The sequence below is a fragment of the Phoca vitulina genome, unplaced genomic scaffold, assembly GCF_004348235.1.
Source record: "Phoca vitulina isolate PV1807 unplaced genomic scaffold, GSC_HSeal_1.0 scaffold2, whole genome shotgun sequence".
NCBI lineage: Eukaryota > Metazoa > Chordata > Mammalia > Carnivora > Phocidae > Phoca > Phoca vitulina.
Window position 1 is genome coordinate 92,069,333 of NW_022589705.1, and position 21,195 is coordinate 92,090,527.

The 21,195-nt window shown below is 53.4% G+C and overlaps 1 protein-coding gene across 1 annotated transcript in view; it reads right to left on the reverse strand.

Annotated features, from left to right (window-relative positions):
• Nucleotides 1–563: 563 nt before the first annotated feature.
• TNFRSF8 (TNF receptor superfamily member 8) overlaps nucleotides 564–21,195 on the reverse strand; it is a 30,855-nt gene continuing 10,223 nt past the window's right edge. Inside the window, exons 6-12 of the mRNA XM_032415167.1 lie at nucleotides 15,865–15,958; nucleotides 15,518–15,663; nucleotides 13,941–14,045; nucleotides 13,777–13,830; nucleotides 7,131–7,156; nucleotides 4,547–4,754; nucleotides 564–926 (exon numbers count right to left, since the gene is read on the reverse strand). Of these exons, the coding sequence (XP_032271058.1) occupies nucleotides 682–926; nucleotides 4,547–4,754; nucleotides 7,131–7,156; nucleotides 13,777–13,830; nucleotides 13,941–14,045; nucleotides 15,518–15,663; nucleotides 15,865–15,958 (878 nt within the window). The 3' untranslated portion in view covers nucleotides 564–681. The remainder of the gene's footprint in view (nucleotides 927–4,546; nucleotides 4,755–7,130; nucleotides 7,157–13,776; nucleotides 13,831–13,940; nucleotides 14,046–15,517; nucleotides 15,664–15,864; nucleotides 15,959–21,195) is intronic.

Consider the following 21,195-nt stretch of genomic DNA (forward strand, 5'->3'; position numbering starts at 1 on the left):
CACCGTGAGGGCTACAGAATAGGGGAGGGCTGGCAGCACCAGGAGGGTCTCACTCGAGCCCTGGCAGGGCTGGGGGCCAGGCTGGGCACTCACCCGGACACAGGGCACAGAGCGCCGTGCGCCGGCTGTTGCCAAGATGGGGCCAGCCGACGACGCCCCACCCCTTGACGTCCCTTTTGACTCAGAAGCGACCATGGCAGGCGCTGGCTCAGTGCCCACAGGGGGCCACGTTACAGTAACTGGGGGCTGCTGGCATGGCGGCAAGGTCCATGTGAGAGTAGAAGGCACAGGGGGATGCCTCCGCCGCAAGTGAGCCCCGGCCCCAGCGGTGTGATGCTCAGGGCCCTGGGGGCATCTTCCCAGCACTGGCAGGAGACAAGGTGCCCAGTCTCTGCTGTCTGTCCGCTGTTCCAACAAACACTGCCATTCAGATCCAGCCCCTAGGTTGTCTCTCCTGCACAAGCCCAGGCTCCCCGAGGGTCTGAGCTGGGGGGCAGTGGTCGGGGGGGATGCAACTAGAGACCACCAGAACCCCCTTGCTCCAGGCTGCTCTACCCCTGGATGCTGGAACCTCAGTCCAGGCCACACAGGGCCTCTGCCACCAGCCTGGTGCCACCAGGGCCACCCTGGCCTCCCGGGGGGGCACCCCACTGCCCTCTCAGCCCCAACCCAGGCCAGGCTTCATTTCTCGGAGACGGTCATGGGCAAGGGGGCCTCCTTTCCTTCCTCTTCTACTGAGAACATGACATCCCCGCAGCTGCCCAGAGGAGGCTCTGTCTCCTGCTCTGGGAAGTGGGGGGCATGGTCCACTTCCAGATCCTCCTCGAACTCAGGACCCGCCGGCCCCACCAGGCCCCGGCCCTCAGGCACCTCGGTCCTCACGGTCCCCACAATCACTGTGTCAGCCTTCATGATGTAGATCTTCTCTGCAAGGCAAAAGGATGGGTGAAGTGAGGGGACCGGAGCCCTAGCTGGACAGGGTGAGGAGGCAGAGGAGGGTCCAAGCTCCAACTCTCAACTCTGTCTCTCCCACTGTGTGGCTTCAGGCAGATGACACAATCTCTCTGACGCACAGCCAGCCCCATCAACCTCACAGGTGTCCTGAGGCTCAAAGGACATAAAACAGCTAGAAACTGCATGCCAGGACTGGCTCCCTTGTGGGAGAGGCTCATGATCTTCTCAGCATTTAGGTGGGGATGGGGTAGGGAAGGAGAGCCCAGCGTTGGGAGAGAAAGTGAGCCTGGGGCAGAGAAGGGAGGGACTGCAGCCCCAGTGAGCAGCGGACGTGCTGGCCACCGTCCAGAACCTTCCACACGACCCCTGAGTCCTCACACCACTGCCGCACGGTAGACAGTCTACTCTTGTCCCTGTGGACAGATACAAAGAACCTAAAGCCCTGAAAGGTTAAATGACCGGCCCAAAGTCGCCAGGCAGTTAGTAGAAATCTCGGCAGAAACTCCCACCCGACTAGCTGCCCTTTCCACTCCTGTCCGCGTGCCTACATCAGAAACCTGGGGTGACCAACGTGTTCCGGCTCGCCTGGGCTGCTCCTGGTTGTTGTAGTGAAGGTCCTGTGGCCTGTGGACCTTTTCAGTTCAGGTAAATCCAGACAGTTGATCACAGTCTAAGAACCCCAGCCCTGTTAATAACGAACACCAGCCTGTGATTCTTCGCTCAGGGCCATATTTCAGTGTTTGTTACTTATGGCCGATCTCCCGCCTGAGGCCTTCACGGCTGGGCCGTGACCTGCGCATAGTAGGACTGCTTGTGTGTTGCTTGGATGAATCGGCAGCGCAGCCCCTTAGAGGCAGGACCCCCTGCAGTCCTCACCACCATCTGCTGTGGGGATGGGGGTGGGAGGGGGCGCTTCAGAGGCTCAGGGGAGTTAAGTAAGCTGCCCAAGAAGCTGGGAAGTGAGGAGCCTGGCCTTCACTCAGCCCAGCTTCTGATGGCCTTGAGCTCGGGGCAGGGTCCCAAGCTCCCAGCAGCTTGGCCCTGGGACTCTCTCTGGAGTCTGAATGAGGACGCTCAAGAGGGAACTTGAAAGCTAGGGTGGAGCAGGGCGCTGGGGACCCCTACCTCTCTGGGTCACCCAGTTATACCCCTCTGATTTAGAAACACCCAAAAGATCCTTGGGGGCCCTGCACCCGCCACCCAATTGCATAATGCTGGCTCTTCTGTTTTGGTTTTTAACACCTCCAGGAAAAAGGGAAGTGTTCAAAATAGCAGCGAGGACTAGAGGAAAGCTACAAGTGTGGCAAGCCCCTCACATACCCCAAAAGAGAGAGCAGGGCCCCAGGCCCCAGCCACACACCCTCCACCAAGGCCTGCAGGCCCTTTGCCCTGGGAGCCTGAGCAGATGGGCTAGGAAGAGGTGGGAGCCAGAGGTGGTGAAAGAGAGGGGACCCTGGGGAGCGAGACAGGGCACAGAGCAGCCAGACAGGACTAGAGGAGAAGCTGAGGCATACGGAGCAGGGTGGGAGAGAAATGGAGGTGGGTTTGTCTGAAGAAGCCAAAGCCAGGGGCCAGGCTATCCCTCCCTCACCTCCGAGGGTCCTGATTGCTCCGACTCTATCCCTCATCACAGGGCTGCCCTTCCCCCCGCCCCTGCCACAAGCTGGGAGGGGAAAGGAGGGTCTTTCAGGAGCTGCTTGAACCTTCTACCCACCCAGAGCTCTAGAATCCAGGGAAGTTATCTTGGTGGGGTGGGAGGTGAAAGGGCTCCCCCTGCCTGGTGCCCAGGGGCAGAGGGATAGAGCTCAGGCTGCAGTTTGGTCCCCCCGGGGTACTAGACAGGTTCAGTGGGGCAGGGGGTGCCCCCTGGGATGGTGTCAGAAGGACAAAAGGCTCCTGAGCGAACCTCCAAGGCCCCCTCTCCCAACACCCTGCTTCCCAGCGAGGCTCACAGGCCGCACCCCAGCCATCCTGGGAGCCCAGCCTGTGGAGCCCAGCCTCCCTCCACCTGCCCCCGCAGTTCCGGGCACTGCACTCAGCACAGACCCAAACGTTCAAGTTAGGACTTCTTAGGAAATTTAAAGGAGATGCTTTGGTGGTACTGCCCCAAATAACACTCTTTTTAAATAAAATGTGCTAAAAGCTACAATGCCAAAAGTTCTGGTTTCCTATTGAAGACCCTGCCCCAGAGAGTTCTCTCCAGCAATGCCTGCTACAGAAACGTGCAGGACAATTACAAATGCCTCTCTGGTATTAACCCAGCAATAGCTAACCCTCCAGAGAAGACAGAGATGGAGCTCACTAAGGCCCTGCCCTCAGGGAGCTCACAGCCAGGTGGGGGCGAGGAGGTGGGGAGGCCGCAAATACAGTCATACTGCTGGGGGCTGAGGATACTGGGTATGGAGGCCCAGGGTCTGAGGGAGCACAGCAGAGGGGCATTTGGTCCAGACAGGAGAGTGGAGAGGGCCAGGAAGACTTCCTGGAGGAGGAGGCAAATAAGCAGTGGCCTCAGGACATCAGGAATTGACTAGATTCAAAGGGGGAGTTGGCTGTCCCAGGTGAGGAAGCAGCTCCCACAGAGAAGCTCCAAAGGGAGGGAGGGCTCTGTCAACTCTGGAAACTGCCAGTGGGTGGGTGAAGTAGGCCAGAGGGGTCAGGAGGCAGGTGAGTCTGGGGGGAGGAGGCAGCTCGTGACCAGTGACCAGTCTGAACTCCAGAATAAGAATCCTGGAATTCATCCTGACAGTGACAGGGACCCCCACCCCCAGGAGGGTTGAAGTAGGGGTGCAGACGGGAAAGGCTTGTATATTGGTGGAGACACTCTGGTGTGCAAGGGTGGAGAGAAGCGGGAGAGAAGGCAGGGAGACTCTTGGGAGGCCAAAGCGGAAGGTCTGCCTGAGGCGGAGGGCGGCGGCAGTTCAGGAAGGGCTGGCCTCAGTGCGTCTACTGAGGCCCGCGCCGGTGAGGGCAAGCCAAGGGGTTCAGAGCCCCGCGGGCACGGGGTGAGTCCGAGTCCCTGCTCTGCCACCCCGCAGCTATGTGACAGGGAACATCTCCCTGCACCTACCTCACAGTGCCGTTGCCCCGGGTGTGAAAACGGGAGGCAGACACTGTCCTCAGAAGGCCACGTGACAAGAAAAGACTTCCGCCCAGACAAGTGGCTGGTCTTATTGTCACTGGCATGTCTCCTCCTGTCCCAGCAAGGGGCTCTTTGCTGGGGGTGGGGGCAGCGTTCACATCCCACTTCAAGGTTGGCAGGCCCCGGGGAAGGGGGAGCCCCTCTCCCCCACCTTCACCCCCACCCACCCAGACAACTTCACAAATGCTTGCAATGGCCCTGTGAGGGCCGAATCACAACTACACCGATTTTCCAGAAATTTAAATTGGGCTACCGAGACGGAACAAGCTTTAACTCTTCCACAAAAAGCTGCTCCTACTTACAAGGGCCAGCAGGAGAACCCACGCCTCTTCCTCGCTGGGCCTTCCTGCCCCAAGGTCTCTGGCTCCCGTCGGGGGCCCAGGGTCCAGTGCCCAGCTCCCCCTGCCCCCTCAGCCCTGACCACACCAGGACCCTCCAAATCGGCAGACTCACCAATCCTGTTGTTGGTATGCTCTGAGGTCACCCGGGGCTCAGGAAGGTCCCTGGGGGATGAGGGGCTCCCGGCAGCGGGTGGGCTGGCTTCCAGCAGCCGCATGCTCTCTAGGCAGGCTGCCCTACTGGGGGAGGTCTCCACAGGCGGGGGGCTCATTAACCTCAGCTCTTCCATGCCTGACTCCACCACCGATATACTCTTCAGCTGCTGTGGGCACAGAGGGTGTGGAGTTGATGGAGGGTGCCCCCAGCGGCCCTGGGAAGCCCCTGTTTCTTCACCTCTGTAGACTCCAGTGAGTCTCCCTCTCTGCCTTAAAGCTGCCACACACCACCCACGGCTTCTCGGCTTTGAGAGCCTGATGCCCTGGGTTGAGTTTCAGAAGTCCTGTTGCTTTTAACTTGTACCAAATAACGACAGGAGCCAGAATCCCATACAGTGCTTACGAATCCGCACAACCACCCTCTAAGGTGGCTAATATCAGCACCCTCCCCATTTTACAGACCAGGAAACTGAGACACAGAGAAGTCAAGTAACTTGCTCAAGTAAGTGTGTGGGCCAGCACTTGCACCCTGGCACCTCGCTCTGGAATCCATGCTTATAAGCCCCTGTGGGTAAGTGTGCACTCCAGACCCACCCCAACTCCCCAGCCCTGACCTCCCGGGACAGTTATCGGGTATGATGACACTAATGTATTCTAAAAATAGCTATATCTTCAGGAAAATGGTGGTTTCGTTTTTGACTTCTATAGGTAAGTATAAAGGTCTCATGAAGGGGTGCCTGGGTGGCTCAGTCCATTGAGTGTCTGCCTTCGGCTCAGGTCATGATCCCGGGGTCCTGGGATCGAGCCCCGCATTGGGCTCCCTGCTCGGCGGGAAGCCTGCTTCTCCCTCTCCCACTCCCCCTGCTTGTGTTCCCTCTCTTACTTGCTCTCTCTCTGTCAAACAAATAAAAAAAATCTTAAAAAAAAAAAAAGTCTCATGAAATGTTCTAACGCATACTATGTATCTCCAGCCTTTGGAACTCCATTCCAAATGGAATGAGTTCAAGTGATTCACAAAGTCTATCTACACAATCCTGATTATCCTTTTATAATCATCTGAAGTCCAAAAGACGGCATTTTAAACAAGTTACAGTGAAAACACTCATTCCCATGGCCAAAAAATGTTTATCTCACAAATCATTAAATGCCTTTTTCATGAAATTTCCTGGTATTGTAACAGCCACTTATCTGACCCAAGCATATTTGAATGTGACCTCCCATAATTTGAAACTGAACTCATATTGTGGTTCTGTCTGTTATATTAAAAAATTAAAGGATGGAAACCTTTCTCCATCTATGAATATTTTGAGTTAAAAGAAAGTCACGGAAAAATTGATAAATGGAAAAAAAAAAATTGGGTGAACCATACACAGCTGAGACGCAGCCATATGGAGTGCTTTGTCCTGCCCCGTCCCTCAGCCCCGGAGGGCAACGTCCCTTCTCTCACCCCTGCCCCCCTGCCCCCCCGCCCCGAGGCTGCTCCTGGAGGCTGGGCGCAGAGCAGGGTGCCAGGCCCAGCCCGGTGAGGGCCAGGTGTCTGGGCCCCCTCCCCGGTAACTGTAGGTTCAGGGTAATGTTTGCAAAGCCCCTGGCCCAGCACCTGCACACAGCAAGCTCTTTGGAAAAGACAGGTGAAGAGATCCTTCCAGCGCAGGGCAAGAGTTCAGCGTACCAGCTTTGAAGCCACACAAACCAGGGTTCAAGTCAAACCAGGGTTCGCTGATCTACTTTCCAATTGTGGACCCACCTCTCCTGTCTGTGCCTGGGTTTCTTCTTTTGTAAAATGGACGACAGTACCAACCTCTGAGTGCTGTCAGGACTACCCACGATAACTCTGAGAAGCACAAAGCAAGGTGCCTGGCTCATGGTAAGTGCTCCATACGGGATGGCTAAGTTTTCACTTTTTTTTTTTTAGAAAGAGAGAGCAAGCGTGAGCAGGGGGGGAGGGGCAGAGGGAGAGACAGAGAAAGAATCTGGAGCAGGCTCCACGCTCAGCGCTGAGCCCGAGGTGGGGATTGATCTCATGACCCTGAGATCATGACATGAGCTGAAATCAAGAGTCGGACACTTCACCCACTGAGCCACCCAGGCGCCTCCCCCCCGCCCCCAACCCCTCACCCCGTGATGGCTAAGTTTTCAAAGAGTCGTGCTATGAATTTGTCATCCCGGCTGTAAGAATGAGAACCACAGCGGAGTGAAGGAGAAAAGGGAAATGACCCCACCTGGCACCCGAAGTAGCCAAAACCAAATCCACGGTCTGCCAGGCCCTTCTGGAAGTCCCCAGCAGGATGAGCCAGGAGCCAGAGACTGCTGAGGGGTTGCGGCTCTCCATCGCCAGCCAGGGCCTGGCAGAGGCCCCACTGTGCTCAGAGCACCCCACATGGGGCAGACTCAGCCTGAACTTGCAGGGGGAGCCCACACCCTGGTCACTGGGGGAGGGGAATGACCCACCAGCAGTTCTCAGAACCAGCGGATCTGTTAGCAAAGGAGTCCGATTTTAGGGGCACAAAGCCGGGGAGGTGGGGCAAGGAAGGGCTACTTACTGTCGGGTTCCTCCAGGGCCTGGAATCTGCAGAAAGAAAAAGAGTAGTGACTTCACCAAGGAGAACCTGGCAGCTGCCTGGTCCTGCCCCAACCGATGTATGGGTGGCAGCTGACACTTGTCCGGCCCTCAGGCTGGACAAGAGTGAATGGTTTCAGAACCCACGCCCACGCCCGGACACAGAGGCTCACTCGCCAGCCCTCGCCTGGTTAGCGGCTGCGGGAGAACCGGGAACCACCTCTCCCCCAACCGCTAAGCCAGTCAGGGCACCGGGCTCCTTCCCCAGCCCCCCGACCCCACACAGGCACAGGAGAGGTTCAGGAGAAGCACATGCCCCAGCTGGCGCCCAGGCGGAAGCTTCTGCGGGCTCAGAAGCTGGTCTGTGGCTTTGTAGCCCAGGGTCTAGAGAGCCCAGAACTCCCCGGAGCACCATGCAAAGCTCACACGGAGGACCTCAAGGCTGGGTGAGAGCAGGTGACCGATCCTGAGGACCTCTGCTGAACCCTGCGCTGGACACACCCAGAGCCAATCAACCCTGGAGGCCTTTGGTGGGAGTTCGGTTTTCTACTAGACGCGCCTGAAAGAGCCCGTGTGACCACCCACGAGGAGGACAGCTGCTCATCATCATCCTACCACCTGCCATCTCCTCTGCGGGACTCAGGAGGTGCTGCCTGATTCTTAGGGCGCAACTTTATCTTCTCATCCCAAACCCCCACCCTCCACACCAGCACTTCTCTCCTATCAAATACGGGGCCAGGTCATAGCCAAGCATGTGGTGACATTTAACCATGGCCCACTGGCCATCTGAGAAAGCCGGAGATGGCACCCAGGCATCTGGTCTACACTGGGCAAATCAACTCCCAGCGTCGACCGTCGTCTGGGGACACACAGCCCTTGAGGAGTCCTGAGAAGGCCCTCTCAGAGACTTGGAATATGCTGCTGTTAGGTGTGCGTACCTGACCAGAGAAATCTGCTCTGAAAATGCCAGCGAGCTAAGTCATCTCCAGAACATTCTGACATCAGCAGCTCTGGGAACCACCAGCCCTGAATCCTAGCTGAAACACTCACTGGAGGCCAACCAACTGTGATACTACAAACAAGACAGGTGGTTGGAACGTGCTGTGTAGACACTAGGTCAGTTCGGGGAAACATTTACACGTGCCTCCTAAGTGACTATCAGCATGTAAAAAGTGTCTAAAGAGGAAATGAACCAGATTGACGGTCAAAAAAAGAACACGTATAAAATGACACAATTCTGGATTCTTTCCTCTTCTTTTTTTATTTTTATTTTTTTAGAGAGAGAGAGAGAGAGTGAGCGAGCACAGGGGCTGGGGCTGGGGATGAGGGGGAGACAGAGTCTCAAGCAGGCTCCACGCCCAGCACAGAGCCTGACACGGGGCTCGATCTCACACCCTGAGATCATGACCTGAGCTGAAATCAAGAGTTGGATGCTTGACCAACAGAGCCCCCCAGGCACCCCATCTGGAGCCTTGATTTAACAAATGTTAAAGTTTCCTTCGTCTGGTAACTGCTCTTCCCAGCAGAGTGGTCACCTTGGAAGGCCACAGCTCATTCCTGCTGGGTGGCCACTGTCTGTTACCCAAGCTACCGCTTGGGGAAATGCTCTCTGGCCTGAGGCACGTTCTTTTAAATGATGTCAGTGAAGCCTAATTTTTGTCCTTTGAGAGTAATGTTGACTTTTGCAAACAGCCAGCTGTGGTTTGGGTGGCGGGGCGGGGGAACGAGTGCGACAAAGTAACAAGATAAAATAAAATAAAATAAAATAAAAGTGATAAAACTCAGTCTTGGAGAGGATGTGGGTAAAAAGGAACACAGCGGCTCATGCCCTGTGAACTGGTTCCATGTTTCTCAAGAGCCATCTGGCAGTGAAAACCTCACACCCTTTGACCCAGTAATCCCTCTTTACGGACACACCCTCAGGAAATAACCCAAGAGAATACAACAAGGCTGTGTGCAATAACCAAAAAACTGAAAACAAGCCAGATGCCAAACAATGAGGCAGCTTAGCAGTCTTGAAGCAGAGGGCTTCCTGGCAGGGAACCCCGAACACAACATCACTCCACCTTCCCAGCCTTAGTCCTCATATCTGGAAAATGGGACACAGCATGCCAAATTTGGAGGGTTTTTATGAAGACTAAATGAGACCCGAAACGTGAAGGTACCCAGTGATCAGTCACGCTGAGAGCACGTGCCTTGATATGATGTGATGAGAACAAGCCTGTGCCCATGTGGTCTTCCTCCCCCAAACCTGCAACCCCACTTTCATTAGGAGGAAAATATTAGCCAAATTCCAATAGAGGGGCATCCTGCACATAACTGGCCGGCGCTGCCAAGGTCATCAAAAACAGGAAAGTCAGAAAAGTCCAGAGGAGCCCAAGCAGACATGACAACTCAATGTAACGTGGTATCCTGGGTGGAAGCCTGGAACAGTAAAAAAATACATTGGCTAAAACTAAGTAAACCCAGGGGCGCCTGGGTGGCTCAGTCGGTTAAGCATCTGCCTTCGGCTCAGGTCATGATCCCAGGGTCCTTGGATCGAGCCCCACGTTGGGCTCCCTGCTCAGTGGGGAATCTGCTTGTCCCTCTCTCTCTGCCCCTCCCCCAACCCCCACTGGAGCTTTCTTTCACTCTCTCTCTAATAAATAAATTTTTAAAAAAAGAGTCTCTTATTAAAAAAAAACAAACACCTAAGTAAATCTAAACAGAGTTTAGATTTAGTTAATGGTATTGCCTTATTCATCATGACAAATTCACCAACGTAAGCTGTAAACAATGGAGGAAACTGGGTGTGAGGTACACGGGAACTCTCTGAACTATCTTTTCAAATATTCTACAAATCTAAAATGGTTCTAAAAATTGAAGTCTGTTGAAAATTTTTTAAAAATTTAAATGTGAAAAAGGGACAGTGCCCAGGAGGCTGCCTAGCATGCCGGGGGTCCCAGGACATTAACGTGGCGCCGCGCTCATCACACCAAAGAGAAAACCAGCATTTGATACCGACTCTTGGCAACGAGCATAAAACAACATAAAGGCGAAAAGGCAGAATCCAGAGGCACCAATGTCTGCCTGCAGCTGCCTCACAACCCACATGTGTACTTTGCTAATGACCCAGAACAAATCGTGCTGAGTACAGAGATCAGATTTCCTAAGTGCGCTTCCCCTAAAAATGTGGCTTCAGTCCACTGTCTTCATTTATTGGTTTCCTCACTTTGGGGAGTAACTACGAGATCTTCTCGTAAACGTGTCCGGCACCCAAGGACATGAGTCCAGGGACACACGAGGCATCGGTGGCCCCCCCAGGACAAGTACATGTTCTCCCAGGGGCTGCCGTGAGGGCCACTCCAGCCGAGCCCGTGAGTTCTGACACCGATGCTGCGGTCCTGTCCTTCCCAGTCACTCTCCCCTTTCAGTCCCGGCCCCCATCTGGCCTGGGGGCCTGGCTGCCATGGGAAGCGGAACAGACCTGAGGAAGGAGTCTGGCACAGAGGCTCAGCCAGGCTTTGGCAACGGGCACCCCTAATTCAGATCTCGGCTCCTGGGAGATGCCTCTGATTCCAGGGTGAGGGCAGGGAAGTACCAGGTAAGTTGGGATCGTCTTAAAGAAGTGCTCAGAACAAGGAAGGATGGGACAGAAGGACACCGGGGCCAGCTTCAAGGACTGAATCTGAACATCAGAATAACGATGGCAAGAGAATAAAATAGAAAGCCACCAGTCCATGCAGATATAAATAGAGAGGAAGAAGAAAGTGTGATGAGGAACTGGTTATTCACAGAGCTTCGCAGTACCTCCCCCAAAAGTGCTTACTGCTTGCCAAGGAGAAAAGAACAGCCTCGTGCAGGAGCGGCCTGGCAGGGAGCGCTCACGCCAAGTGCTCCAAGCCGGCCACGCCAGGAAAGGGACCGACCGGCTGGAACCTGGCGGGACGGCTGCCACCAGAGAAGCTCAGTGTCACTCCTGGCATCTGCCCGCCACCAAAGAAGCACGACCTGACTCCAGTCTCCATGAGGACGCACCAGGCAAGGGGAGGGATGCCCACCAAGTCGGTGGTGGAATGTTCAAAAGTGGCAAGGGCACAAACGTGACAGAAAAGACAGGAACGGAGCCAGGCTGACAAGAGACGTGACAACCAGATGCAACACGAAATCCTGAACTGGATTCTTATGCTGTAGAGGACATGGTTGGGACAAAGGATCTTGAATGAGGTCTGAGAATTCGCCGGTGGTAACGCATCAGTGTGAATTCTGATTTTGATGGGGTCACTACGTCGTATAAAAATACACCCGTTTGTATGACCACGCACTAAAGTGTGTGGAGATGATAAGGCATTGAGTCACTAACTCATCTCAAAAAGTTCAGAAAAATAAGTTCTTTGTACTGTCCTTGTGACTCTCCTGTAAGCTTGAAATTGTTTCAAAACAACAAAAAAAATTTTTTTTCGACTTAAACCTGCCTGAAGTAACAGATAAGGACTTTAGTGTCCATTAGAATGAAGAATTTTAGTCAGTGTTTCTTAACCAGGCACGATTCCCACCCCCAGGTTGTTATTAACCAAGTGGCCTTAAACAAGTTCCTCCACCTTCCTGATTCCTCATCTGCGAAATGGGGATGAAAGCAGCAGGTGCCTCCCCGGTCCGCTGTGCATCTGCCCTCTGCAAAAGCCTGCCGCCGAGGACATGGGCCATAAAGGTGAATCAACTCAAGAGATGGCTGGTAAGCGTTGTTGCTCCGGGACGGGGAGGGCTGGGGCATGCATCCCCGCCCTGCCAGCCGTTAGTCCCTTGAAACAACTGATGCTGGTCTGAACGCTCGGGAGAGCGAGGACCCGTTTCTGCACCCAGCAGAGAGCCACTTGGACGATGATCTGAACACTTGAATGAGCAAGCACGTGAATGAAAGCTCCTTTGCCCCTTCAGCACCCACTGCTCCGGAGGGAATAGGGCATCCACCTCGCTCCATCCGTTCTCATCCTGAGCCCCTGGATGCTTATCCTGGCCTCACCTTCCCTCCAGCTCGGGCCTGGGAACCCAGACCCTCCAGGGACCCGCCGGAAGCCAGAGGGCCAGAAACAGCCCCAAACAGGATGGCCGCCACTGAGTCTCAGGGCTTGGTTTCTCGTAGGTCTGCCTTCTTAAGGGAAGGTGCTTTTTTTTTCTTTTTCTCTCTCTCTCTCTTTTTCTCTGTGGCAAAACTGCCATCACGAAGATTTGAAGAAAAAAATAAACTGACAGCAATGGAAATTCTAATACTAGAAAAATGTCAAGAAAGCAAACATGGGTTTCAATGAGACATTAAGGCTGACAGCTCATGGAAACAGGCTTGAAACTATCAAAACACAAAAACCCCCCTTGCTAAGAGCGCACAAGCACCTGCTGTGAAACTCATCAAATTCAAAACAGGCCTCAGTGGACAGGTTTTGTGCCCAAGTCCAAAGGCAGGCTGCAGTGACGGTCTCCGAGGGTCCTGGGGAGACGGCGGCAGGGGGGAGGGGGGGCAAGAGGGCTGTGACCTGGCCCAAGACTGCCCACTGGGCTCGTGGGTGGACACTGGAGGTGGACAAAGCTTGAGGGGAGGGAGGCGGAGGGGACAGGTCTGAGCCCTCCACAAAGCCCGCAACCTCAAGGACCAGCGCCTGAGACTTGAGTCTCATCGGTTGTGTGGCCCTGGCCAGCTATCCACCTTTCTGAGCCTTGACTCCTCCTTATGGAATGGAGATAGATCATCACCCACCTCCCTTGGGGTTCTCAGGTCAGTGAGACCCTCTATGGGAGCCTGCCTTGAAACCAGAAAGGGAAGCTCAGAAATTCGCGTTCACTCCTTCCCCTGTGGTCAGGGCCCAGCACACAGTAGGTGCTCAATCAGTGCTTATGGAGTGCTGACGAAGACCTTGCCCTGCCTGCAAATGGCTGCATAGGGGAGAAAAGGCACGTGTGCATGCACACACACACACACACACAACCAGGTGAGGGCTGGAAGTAGGTCAGGGGCTCTGACAGGTGGTCTGCAAAAGTTGGCCTGGAAGCTGGGCCGGGATCAGAGAGCCAGGGCCAGGGAGCGTTTCAGAACAGCGTAGATATCAGAAGGCCCTGAGATTCCTGGTGAGGAAAAAGGCCCCCAACACAGGCCGGCCCGTCGGCCGACAGCAACCACCTCCTGCACCACACACCGTCTGAAGTAGGCCCCACCGTCCCCTTTTACAGTGAGGAAACTGAGGCACAGAGCAACAAAGAAACTCACCGGGGCCATACAGCTCGTAAGTGGCAGAACCAGGATTCCGGCCCTATCAGCCTGCCCTACAGACCCCTATGCCCCTCGCTGCCAGCAGAAGGGGCGCAGAGCAATGGGGAGGAAGGAAGGGGTAGGGAGGCCAGGAAGGAAGGGAAGGCATTCAGGAATGCCTCTCCAGGGGGTGGGCACTGTGGAGGAAAGAATGAAAGACAAGATGGATCTTAAACCTTCCTGCCAGCCCGCCATCTGAACGCTGCAGAGGACCGTGGAGGACGGGTCCCACCCGCACTGCATTCCCGTGACAGATGAGCCTGTGCACAGAGGGAGCCCCAGACCCAGGGCCTCGAGCTGCTGTGTCCATGGGGCCCGAGTAGCCCCCTCTGGACATCTGGACACTTACCCACGGGCTCCAGCTTGGGCCGGAAGGTCTGAACAGGGTAGCAGAGGTGGAGCTCTGGAACGACAGAGGAGTTAGCTGGAGCGCCTCCGAGGGCAGCACAGAGACCCAGCCAGCCCAGTGCGGGGCACCTGCCCTCCCCAGGCCCCAGGGACACATCCACTCACTCTGCTGAACCCACTTCCTGCAGGCCCTCCGGTGGCAGAGGAGAAAGGACACGGAGCCCAGGACCAGCAGCAGCAGCAGCAGGACCGTCCAGAAGAGCACCGGCCCTGGAACACAGAGGCAGCCCTGGACCCTCTGCCCTGACGCTCGGGGGCTCTGAAGTCTACACCACGGCAGTGCGCCAGGGGCCCCCGCTGCAACCTCCCCACGTGGTCCTCACCCCGGACTATGTTCTCCTTCTCCTGGGACACAGACACCATCGGGGCTGGCAGGACCCAGTCCTTCCCCAAGCAGGAACTGAGACCCAGACCCTCTGGCTCCCTGGTGCAGCCTTTATCCACCTGCCCTCCCTCCCCTGGCTCGAGGGGGCCCATCAGGGCAGCTAAACGGTTCACAGAAACAAACCATTTCTAGATTGTGAGAAACTGAGGAGTCGAGGAGTCAGAGGAAGGAACTGAGGTCCAAAAGAACATGGTCTGGGGGCCGTGGAGGAGGGCCTATGCCAGGTGCGGCCCCGGGGCAGCCGGCAGCACGTTCAGTGTGGCTGGAGTCGGGGCGGGGGGGGGGGGGGGGGGGGGGGGGGGGGCCGGCGGGTGGAGCAGCAAGGAGGGTGAACTGGGGAATCTGATAGGACTCCAGCTCCCCTCCAGATGGGCAGGCACGGGGTCTTCTCTGCACATACACCCACTCAGCACCTGTTCCCTGAATATCACGTAGGCACCATTACCATCTCCTTTTACAAACGAGGGAAACTGAGGCTGGCGAAGATTAAGTAACTCACTAAAATGGCGAAGGGTAAACCGCAAGAATCACGGCTTGGGTCAGGCCAGGCCGGGCGGCTCCAGCGCCCACACACTTAACCGCTATGTGGGTATATTCTTTGACAACTTAACTCAGGACTTAACTTGTCCCTTTTCTTCCTTTGTCCCTTATGAAGATGGTGTATCCAATCACTGTTAAGTCCACGTTCAGGTGTTAAAAAGTAGTAGGTGCCATGTATGTGCTTCTCAAACTTTAACATGCATGCAGATCTCCCGGGACCATGTTCCAATACAGACTGTGGTTCAGTGGGGCTGGGGTGCAGCCCTGAATTTGCTCTTCTAACAAGTTGCTGATGCTGCAAGTCCAGGGCTGCGCTTTGAGGTCGGCTGGCCGGAGGACTGCCGCCACCTCGTGTTTGACACTAGAACTACAAGCCCCAAACCGAAGCCTACCTTAGAATGCCTCCAAGGAGCCCCGTAAGGTGCTAGCTACGTATACCCCACTGCTTACTGCCCTGCGTGGTCCGTGCGACAAAACTGAGGCTCAAAGGAATTAAGCAACTAGTCAAGGTCATGTCTTCCTTCTCCAAGTATTTTCTGAGTAGCAATTATGGGCCACGGGGATGAAGCTGTGAATAAAATCCCTGCCCAGAATCGAGGAACAATCACTAGCAAGTGACAGAGGCACATCCCCAGCTCAAGAAGCCAGAAACCTGGGGTCAGCTCTGGTCTCCCCCACCCAGTGGATGCTGGTGCCCAGGGAGAAACCTCCCTCCTCCCGGCCCTCTGGGAGGCAGACGCTCCTCTCTAATAGTTACCTGAAACCAGAATGGGCTTTGCTGTGGAGGAGAAAGAGATGGGCGTGCTCGTTGATATGGGGGTGTCTCCCCAGGCGTGGGTGATGCCCCCTCCATGCTCCTGACTGATCTGGGGGTCTGCCGAGGAGACCAGAGGGGCAGGGGCACTACCAGGAGAGAAGCCAGAAGTAAGACTGACGGTGGAGATGGAGAAAGGGAAGCGTGTGCTCAGGAACCATTCCCAGTGGTTCCAGCCCAGAGCCGGGCACACATCCTCCAAAATGACTTGCGACCTTGGCACAGAGATTCAGCCCAGGCCCCACCTCCAGCCCCAGCCCAGCTGCCTCCAAAAGGGGCCAGGGAGTCACCTGGTGGGCGTCTTGCTGTCCTCTGGGTTGGTGCTGCACTCAGGGTGGGCCTCGGAGGGAGGGAGCTCATCTGTGGCATCCCTCTCAGCTGCACCTGCAGGGAGTCGTCTTAGAGTTGGTGTCAAGGAGCCATACCCAGCAGGACTGGTAACTTCCAGGGAGGCGGCATGGTGAGGCCAGAAGGACATGGCAGCCAGGTAGACTCAGGCTAGTGTCCTGACCCTCTTTCCTTCTCTCCCTCTTTCCTTCCCTCCACGCAACAACTCTTTATTGAGCACCTACTATGTATCAGGGACTGTCCTGGGAGCTGGGACATAGCAGTGAGCAAAAGAGACAAGATCCCTGTCAGGAGCCATTGCTGCGGTGTCTTGAGGGGGAGCTATCTAAGCAGAGGAAATCGAAGGCAGGGTGGCCCCTAGGTGGGGGAGGGAGGAGCGCGAGCACACGGGAGAGGCTGGTGAGCAGCCATGTTAAAACGTGTGCACGATGGTCCGTTGTACACAATTGTTCATAGCGGCATTCTTCATAGTAGCCAAAAAAGTGGAAACAACCCAAATGTCCATCAACTGGTAAATGGATAAATAAAACATAGTATACCTGTACCTGAATATTGTGTGGCAATAAAAGGGAACAATGCACTTATACACGCTACAGCACGCGTGAACTTCAAACGTATCGTGTGCAGTGAGAGAAACCCGACACAGAGCACATATTCTGGAAATGTCCAGAAAAGGTCCATCTAGAGGGACAGAGAGTAGGATCAGTGCTTGTACGAGCTGGGGACGGATACGGGGGTTGACTACTAAAGACATGAGGTTTCTTAGATCATGGTGATGGTTTTACAACTTTGTAAATGTCTTTACAATCATTGAATTACACACTTAAAGCTAGTAGGTTCTGAGGTATGTCAAGCATACTGCAACAAAGCTGTTCTTAAAAATTAGGTCTTGCTCCCCAAAGCCAGGATTTAATTAGCAAGGGAATGGGATCGGTGCGGTAGGTTACACCCCCGGCCCCCCTCCTCAGGCGGGGAGGTGTCTGTGTCCCCCCCTCACCAAGGCCCTGTGACTCGGATGGTCGGTGGAGCAGGATGGAAGGAACAGTGTGCCTGTTCCCAGCCTGGGCCTTAACCAACTGAGCCACCCAGGCGCCCCCCAGCCTGGGCCTTTCTGCACTTCCACCAGGGCTGTAAGGAGAGGATGCTCTGCCAGGTGGTGGTCCCCGCTGGTCCCAGAAGTATGAGAAACACTCGAAGCAAACCCAAACCAAACCTGTGAGCCCAGACAAGACAGCAAAGGCCCAGCTGACCAGGGGAGGAGAGCTGAACCCTGACATGTCAGCGTTGTTTTCCATGTGTTATGCCTGGAGCTAGAGCTGGCTGAGACGGTCAGGCCTGTGTCTCGAAAGATCAAAGTGGAAAAGCTCCTCATCTCCAGCCAACTGTGATCTCACAGGAAGGTGGCTTGGTGGCTCTAGCCTTTCTGATTTTATGTAAAAGAGAAACCTGATAAATACATATAAATAAATAAATGTAAATACTATCTCCTGATATTTAAACACAGCCTCAATTTTTTGAAAGTTCCTTTCTTTTGAAATCAACTTTATTAAGGCATAATTTATATAGAAAAAATGTCCCCTCAGTTATACTGTTTGATGGGTTTTGAAGAATGTATCCTTCCATGTAACTGTATCTTCATTCAAGATCTAGAACATTCCCACCATCCCAGAAAGTTCCCTCGTGACCTTCTGCCGTAAATCCTCCTCCCACATTCAGGCAACCACTGGTCTGCTTTATGTCACTATAGATTAGTGGGTCTGTTCTAGAATTTCATTAGACAGAATCAGGCAGTAAGTACTTTCTGGGGTCTGGCTTCTTTCTCTCAGCATAGTATTTCTGAAATTCACTTATGTTGCACGGAGTAGTCTTCCATTGTAGAGATGTACCACCATTTATTTATCCATTCACCAGTTGATGGACATCAGGGTTGTTTCCAGTTTGAAGCTATTATAAATAAGGCAGCTCTGAATGTGCTTGTACAAATCTTTGTGAGGACATATAATTTCATTCCTCTTGACACTTCGGAGGGGGAAGCCTGTGCTGACCAGACAGAATGCCTCTGAGGACCCATTCAAAGATGGTCTCCTCTGATCTGACCCAGCCACTCTTTTTACAGATGGGAGAGAACCACAGCACCAGACCTAGAGCCAGAAGGCAGGACTCCTGGGTTCCAGCCCACAGCACACTCCATTGGACCACGCCACCTCCTGCCCGGGGACTGAGCATAGTCTTACAAGTTTACAATTAACTGCTTTTCTAGGGTTAAGAAAACTGGCCCACATTTGAAGTAGGTCATGCCCAGCCACGATCCCTCTCTACCCCCATGTCCCTGGTGGCGGCACCCCTCCTCTGATGTGGTGCAAAGCAGATCCCCACCCACACTCCTTTCCCTTCTGAAAAGCTTTCATGGTGCTTCTCAGATTCTTCCTGAAACACTTTGAAGAGAAAGTGAAGCAAGGATTAATTTTCTTCTTGGATTAGTAGTGTCCTTAGGAACGCTCCCCTTTGGGGGGAGGTCTCCAAATAGATGCTATGTCTTTCCTCAGGGTCACCAGACTATTACCTGAATTAGTTGAAGCCTGCAGGCTTTAAGCTATGAGGAAGATGATACAATTTGCTATGATAATTTCTATTTATTTGCAAATCAGTATTTGATTAAGTTTAAAATGTCATTGGTTTCAACAAGAGTTGACTTTGAGAGGATTGGAGGAGTTCCAGTGTTGAAATATATCACCGTGGCTACCCCCACGTAGCACCATGAGGGGAAAGCCCTCTGGCCTCCCTCTAAGGCAGCCTCAGTCTGAGCTCCCACTGAAACACCTGCTGGAATCCAGCAACAGAACTGCTGTTCTGGGGCGCCTGGGTGGCTCAGTTGGTTAAGCCTCTGCCTTCGGCTCAGCTCATGATCCTGGGGTCCAGGGATCGAGCCCCACATTGGGCTCCCTGCTTAGTGGGGAGTCTGCTTGTCCCTCTCTCTCTGTCCCTCCCCCAATCCCCACTCATGCTTTCTTTCACTATCTCTCTTTCTCAAATAAATAAAACCCTTAAAAAAAAAAAAAAGTACTGCTGTCCTTCTCTAAGTGGAGAAGATGGACCCAATGCTCCCTGGGTGCCTCTCAACCTCCCCATGTGTATCATACCTTACCTGTAGCCTTCCTCCTTCCTCCCTGGTGTAGTGACCCTCCCCTTTTCCTCCTCCTTTAAATCTGGAGGTGAGCAGAAAGTATTGTTTAGCCCCTACTTAGTCTGCCTGTGTTCTCTGGTAAGGGCCCACTGAAAGAGGAAAAAAAAAAAAAAGAAACTACCCATTCTTACTCCCAATTTAGAACTAAAAAGGATATTATTTACCGGACTGAAATATTTCTCTTTAAATCCAAACACCTGATCCTCGGGCCATTTGAAGGAGAATGATCTTAGCATCAAGGTCAAATGGATTCTCTTTTAGTGCATCCAACAAGTGCTTAAAATCAGATGACATTTTCATCTTCGTATCTGGAGTGTAAATTTCTTGTCAGCTTTTTATTTTCCCTAGAATTCTTAACTGCCTTTCATTTTCTTGTTGAGAAAAGAATAACGTGCCTTTACCATATCATCAAGTTTTTCAAACGTACTACTCATGAAGTTTACTGAAATTCTTTCTTTCATTCCTGCAGACAAGACAATTCACTGGAGCCCTCCTTCGTTTTTCTGTTCTTATCTGGCTCAACTGGTCTGCAATACAGCTGTCATACTGGGACTTCCCTGCTCTCCTGGGATAGAATCACCGTTTTCTAGATTCATGGCTTTTGTTTTGTTTTGTTTTTAGCCCCTCATTTAGCCAAATAACATCTTCAAGTAACTTTCTGAGAGGACACATGAGGGAAAATCTTTCTGCCCTTTTATGTCTGAAAATGTTTTTTTTTTTTCTGCCTTCAAACTTAATTGTATCTTAACCGAATAGAAAATTCTAGGTTCAGAACTAAGAAGGAGCTGATGTGGTTGGCAGAGAGTACTCCAGGCTGGAACTCAGGATCCTTGCGTTCCAGTTCTAGCTCTGGTCCTCTCCATCCATAAAACTAGGTGGGTAAGATCAGATCACGGGTGGTGACAGGCTTTGAATTGGCCCTCAAAGACATTCTGTGTGGCGAGCACAGTGATCTAGTCATTCATCTCCTGGGTATTTACTCGTGAGAGACGAAAATATATGTTTACATAAGAGTTGTACAAGAATGTTTGTAACTGCTTTATTCATAACTGCTCCAAACTGGAAATAACCCAAATGTCTGTCAACTAGTGAATGGGTAAATAAATACATCTATTGTGTCTAGGTATGAGTAATCTTATTCATCCTGCTTGCTCTTGGTAGGTCCATCTGAAGTCTCATATTTTTCAGGTCAAGTATGCAAGGAGAGTTGGGGCATCACTGCGGGTACAAGGCCCGGAGCATTCAGGGACCAAGTCAAGAGGGCCGTAAGCGATGGGAATGCAGAAGACCCAAGGCTTAGGGTAGGCGTGCACAGAGGGAATTACGGCACTTCTGCCGACATGAGGCCTGGAGTACACCAGAGTCCCGTTGGGAGGGTCACACCAAGGTGGTCACCAGACCCAGGCTGGGGCTGTGAGGCTGCCCAGGGACTGTCTACTCTGGGAGCATGACTGGGGCAGGGCATGACCAGATGTCCCAACCCATGTGCTCTGCTGACAGAGGACACAGCAAGAACAAGAAGCAGATGCAGCCAAGAGAAGCCTCCTTCTTCCTACAATGGCTCCCCAGTGCCCTCTGGCAAAGCTTATCATGTTCACTAGGAGAAATGCGTGAAGAGCCCCATACTTCACCGCACAGCAGGGACTGAAGGTGAATTGAGAGTTGAGAGGCAATACTTGGTAACAAGCACACTTTCCAAAAGCGTTTTTTGGTCCTCTTCTCTCTTACTGTTTCTTTTTCACGGCATTCTGTTCTCTCTTTATGGATGTGACAACTTCTTGAATTCTTCTGTGGACGCTAATTTAAAATTTTAAACGTCTATTCCTCTTCCTGAAGCCATTTCTATTGCTTCACCCACAGTAAGTTTTCTGTTAATGTATCTTGTTATTCTCCATCATGCAGCTGGTTTCCCTTAACAGTCTGAATAGCTTTACTGCTCACTCATTACTTAAAAGGACTCTGCTGAATATTCCAGTAGCTGGCAGCGGGGGGGGGGGGGGGGGTTAAGATGAGATCGGAAGAGCGTCAGGGGACCCTAAGAGGGGGGCCTTTCGCGCGGGGGGGGGGGGGGCGGGAGAGGTGGGGCCCG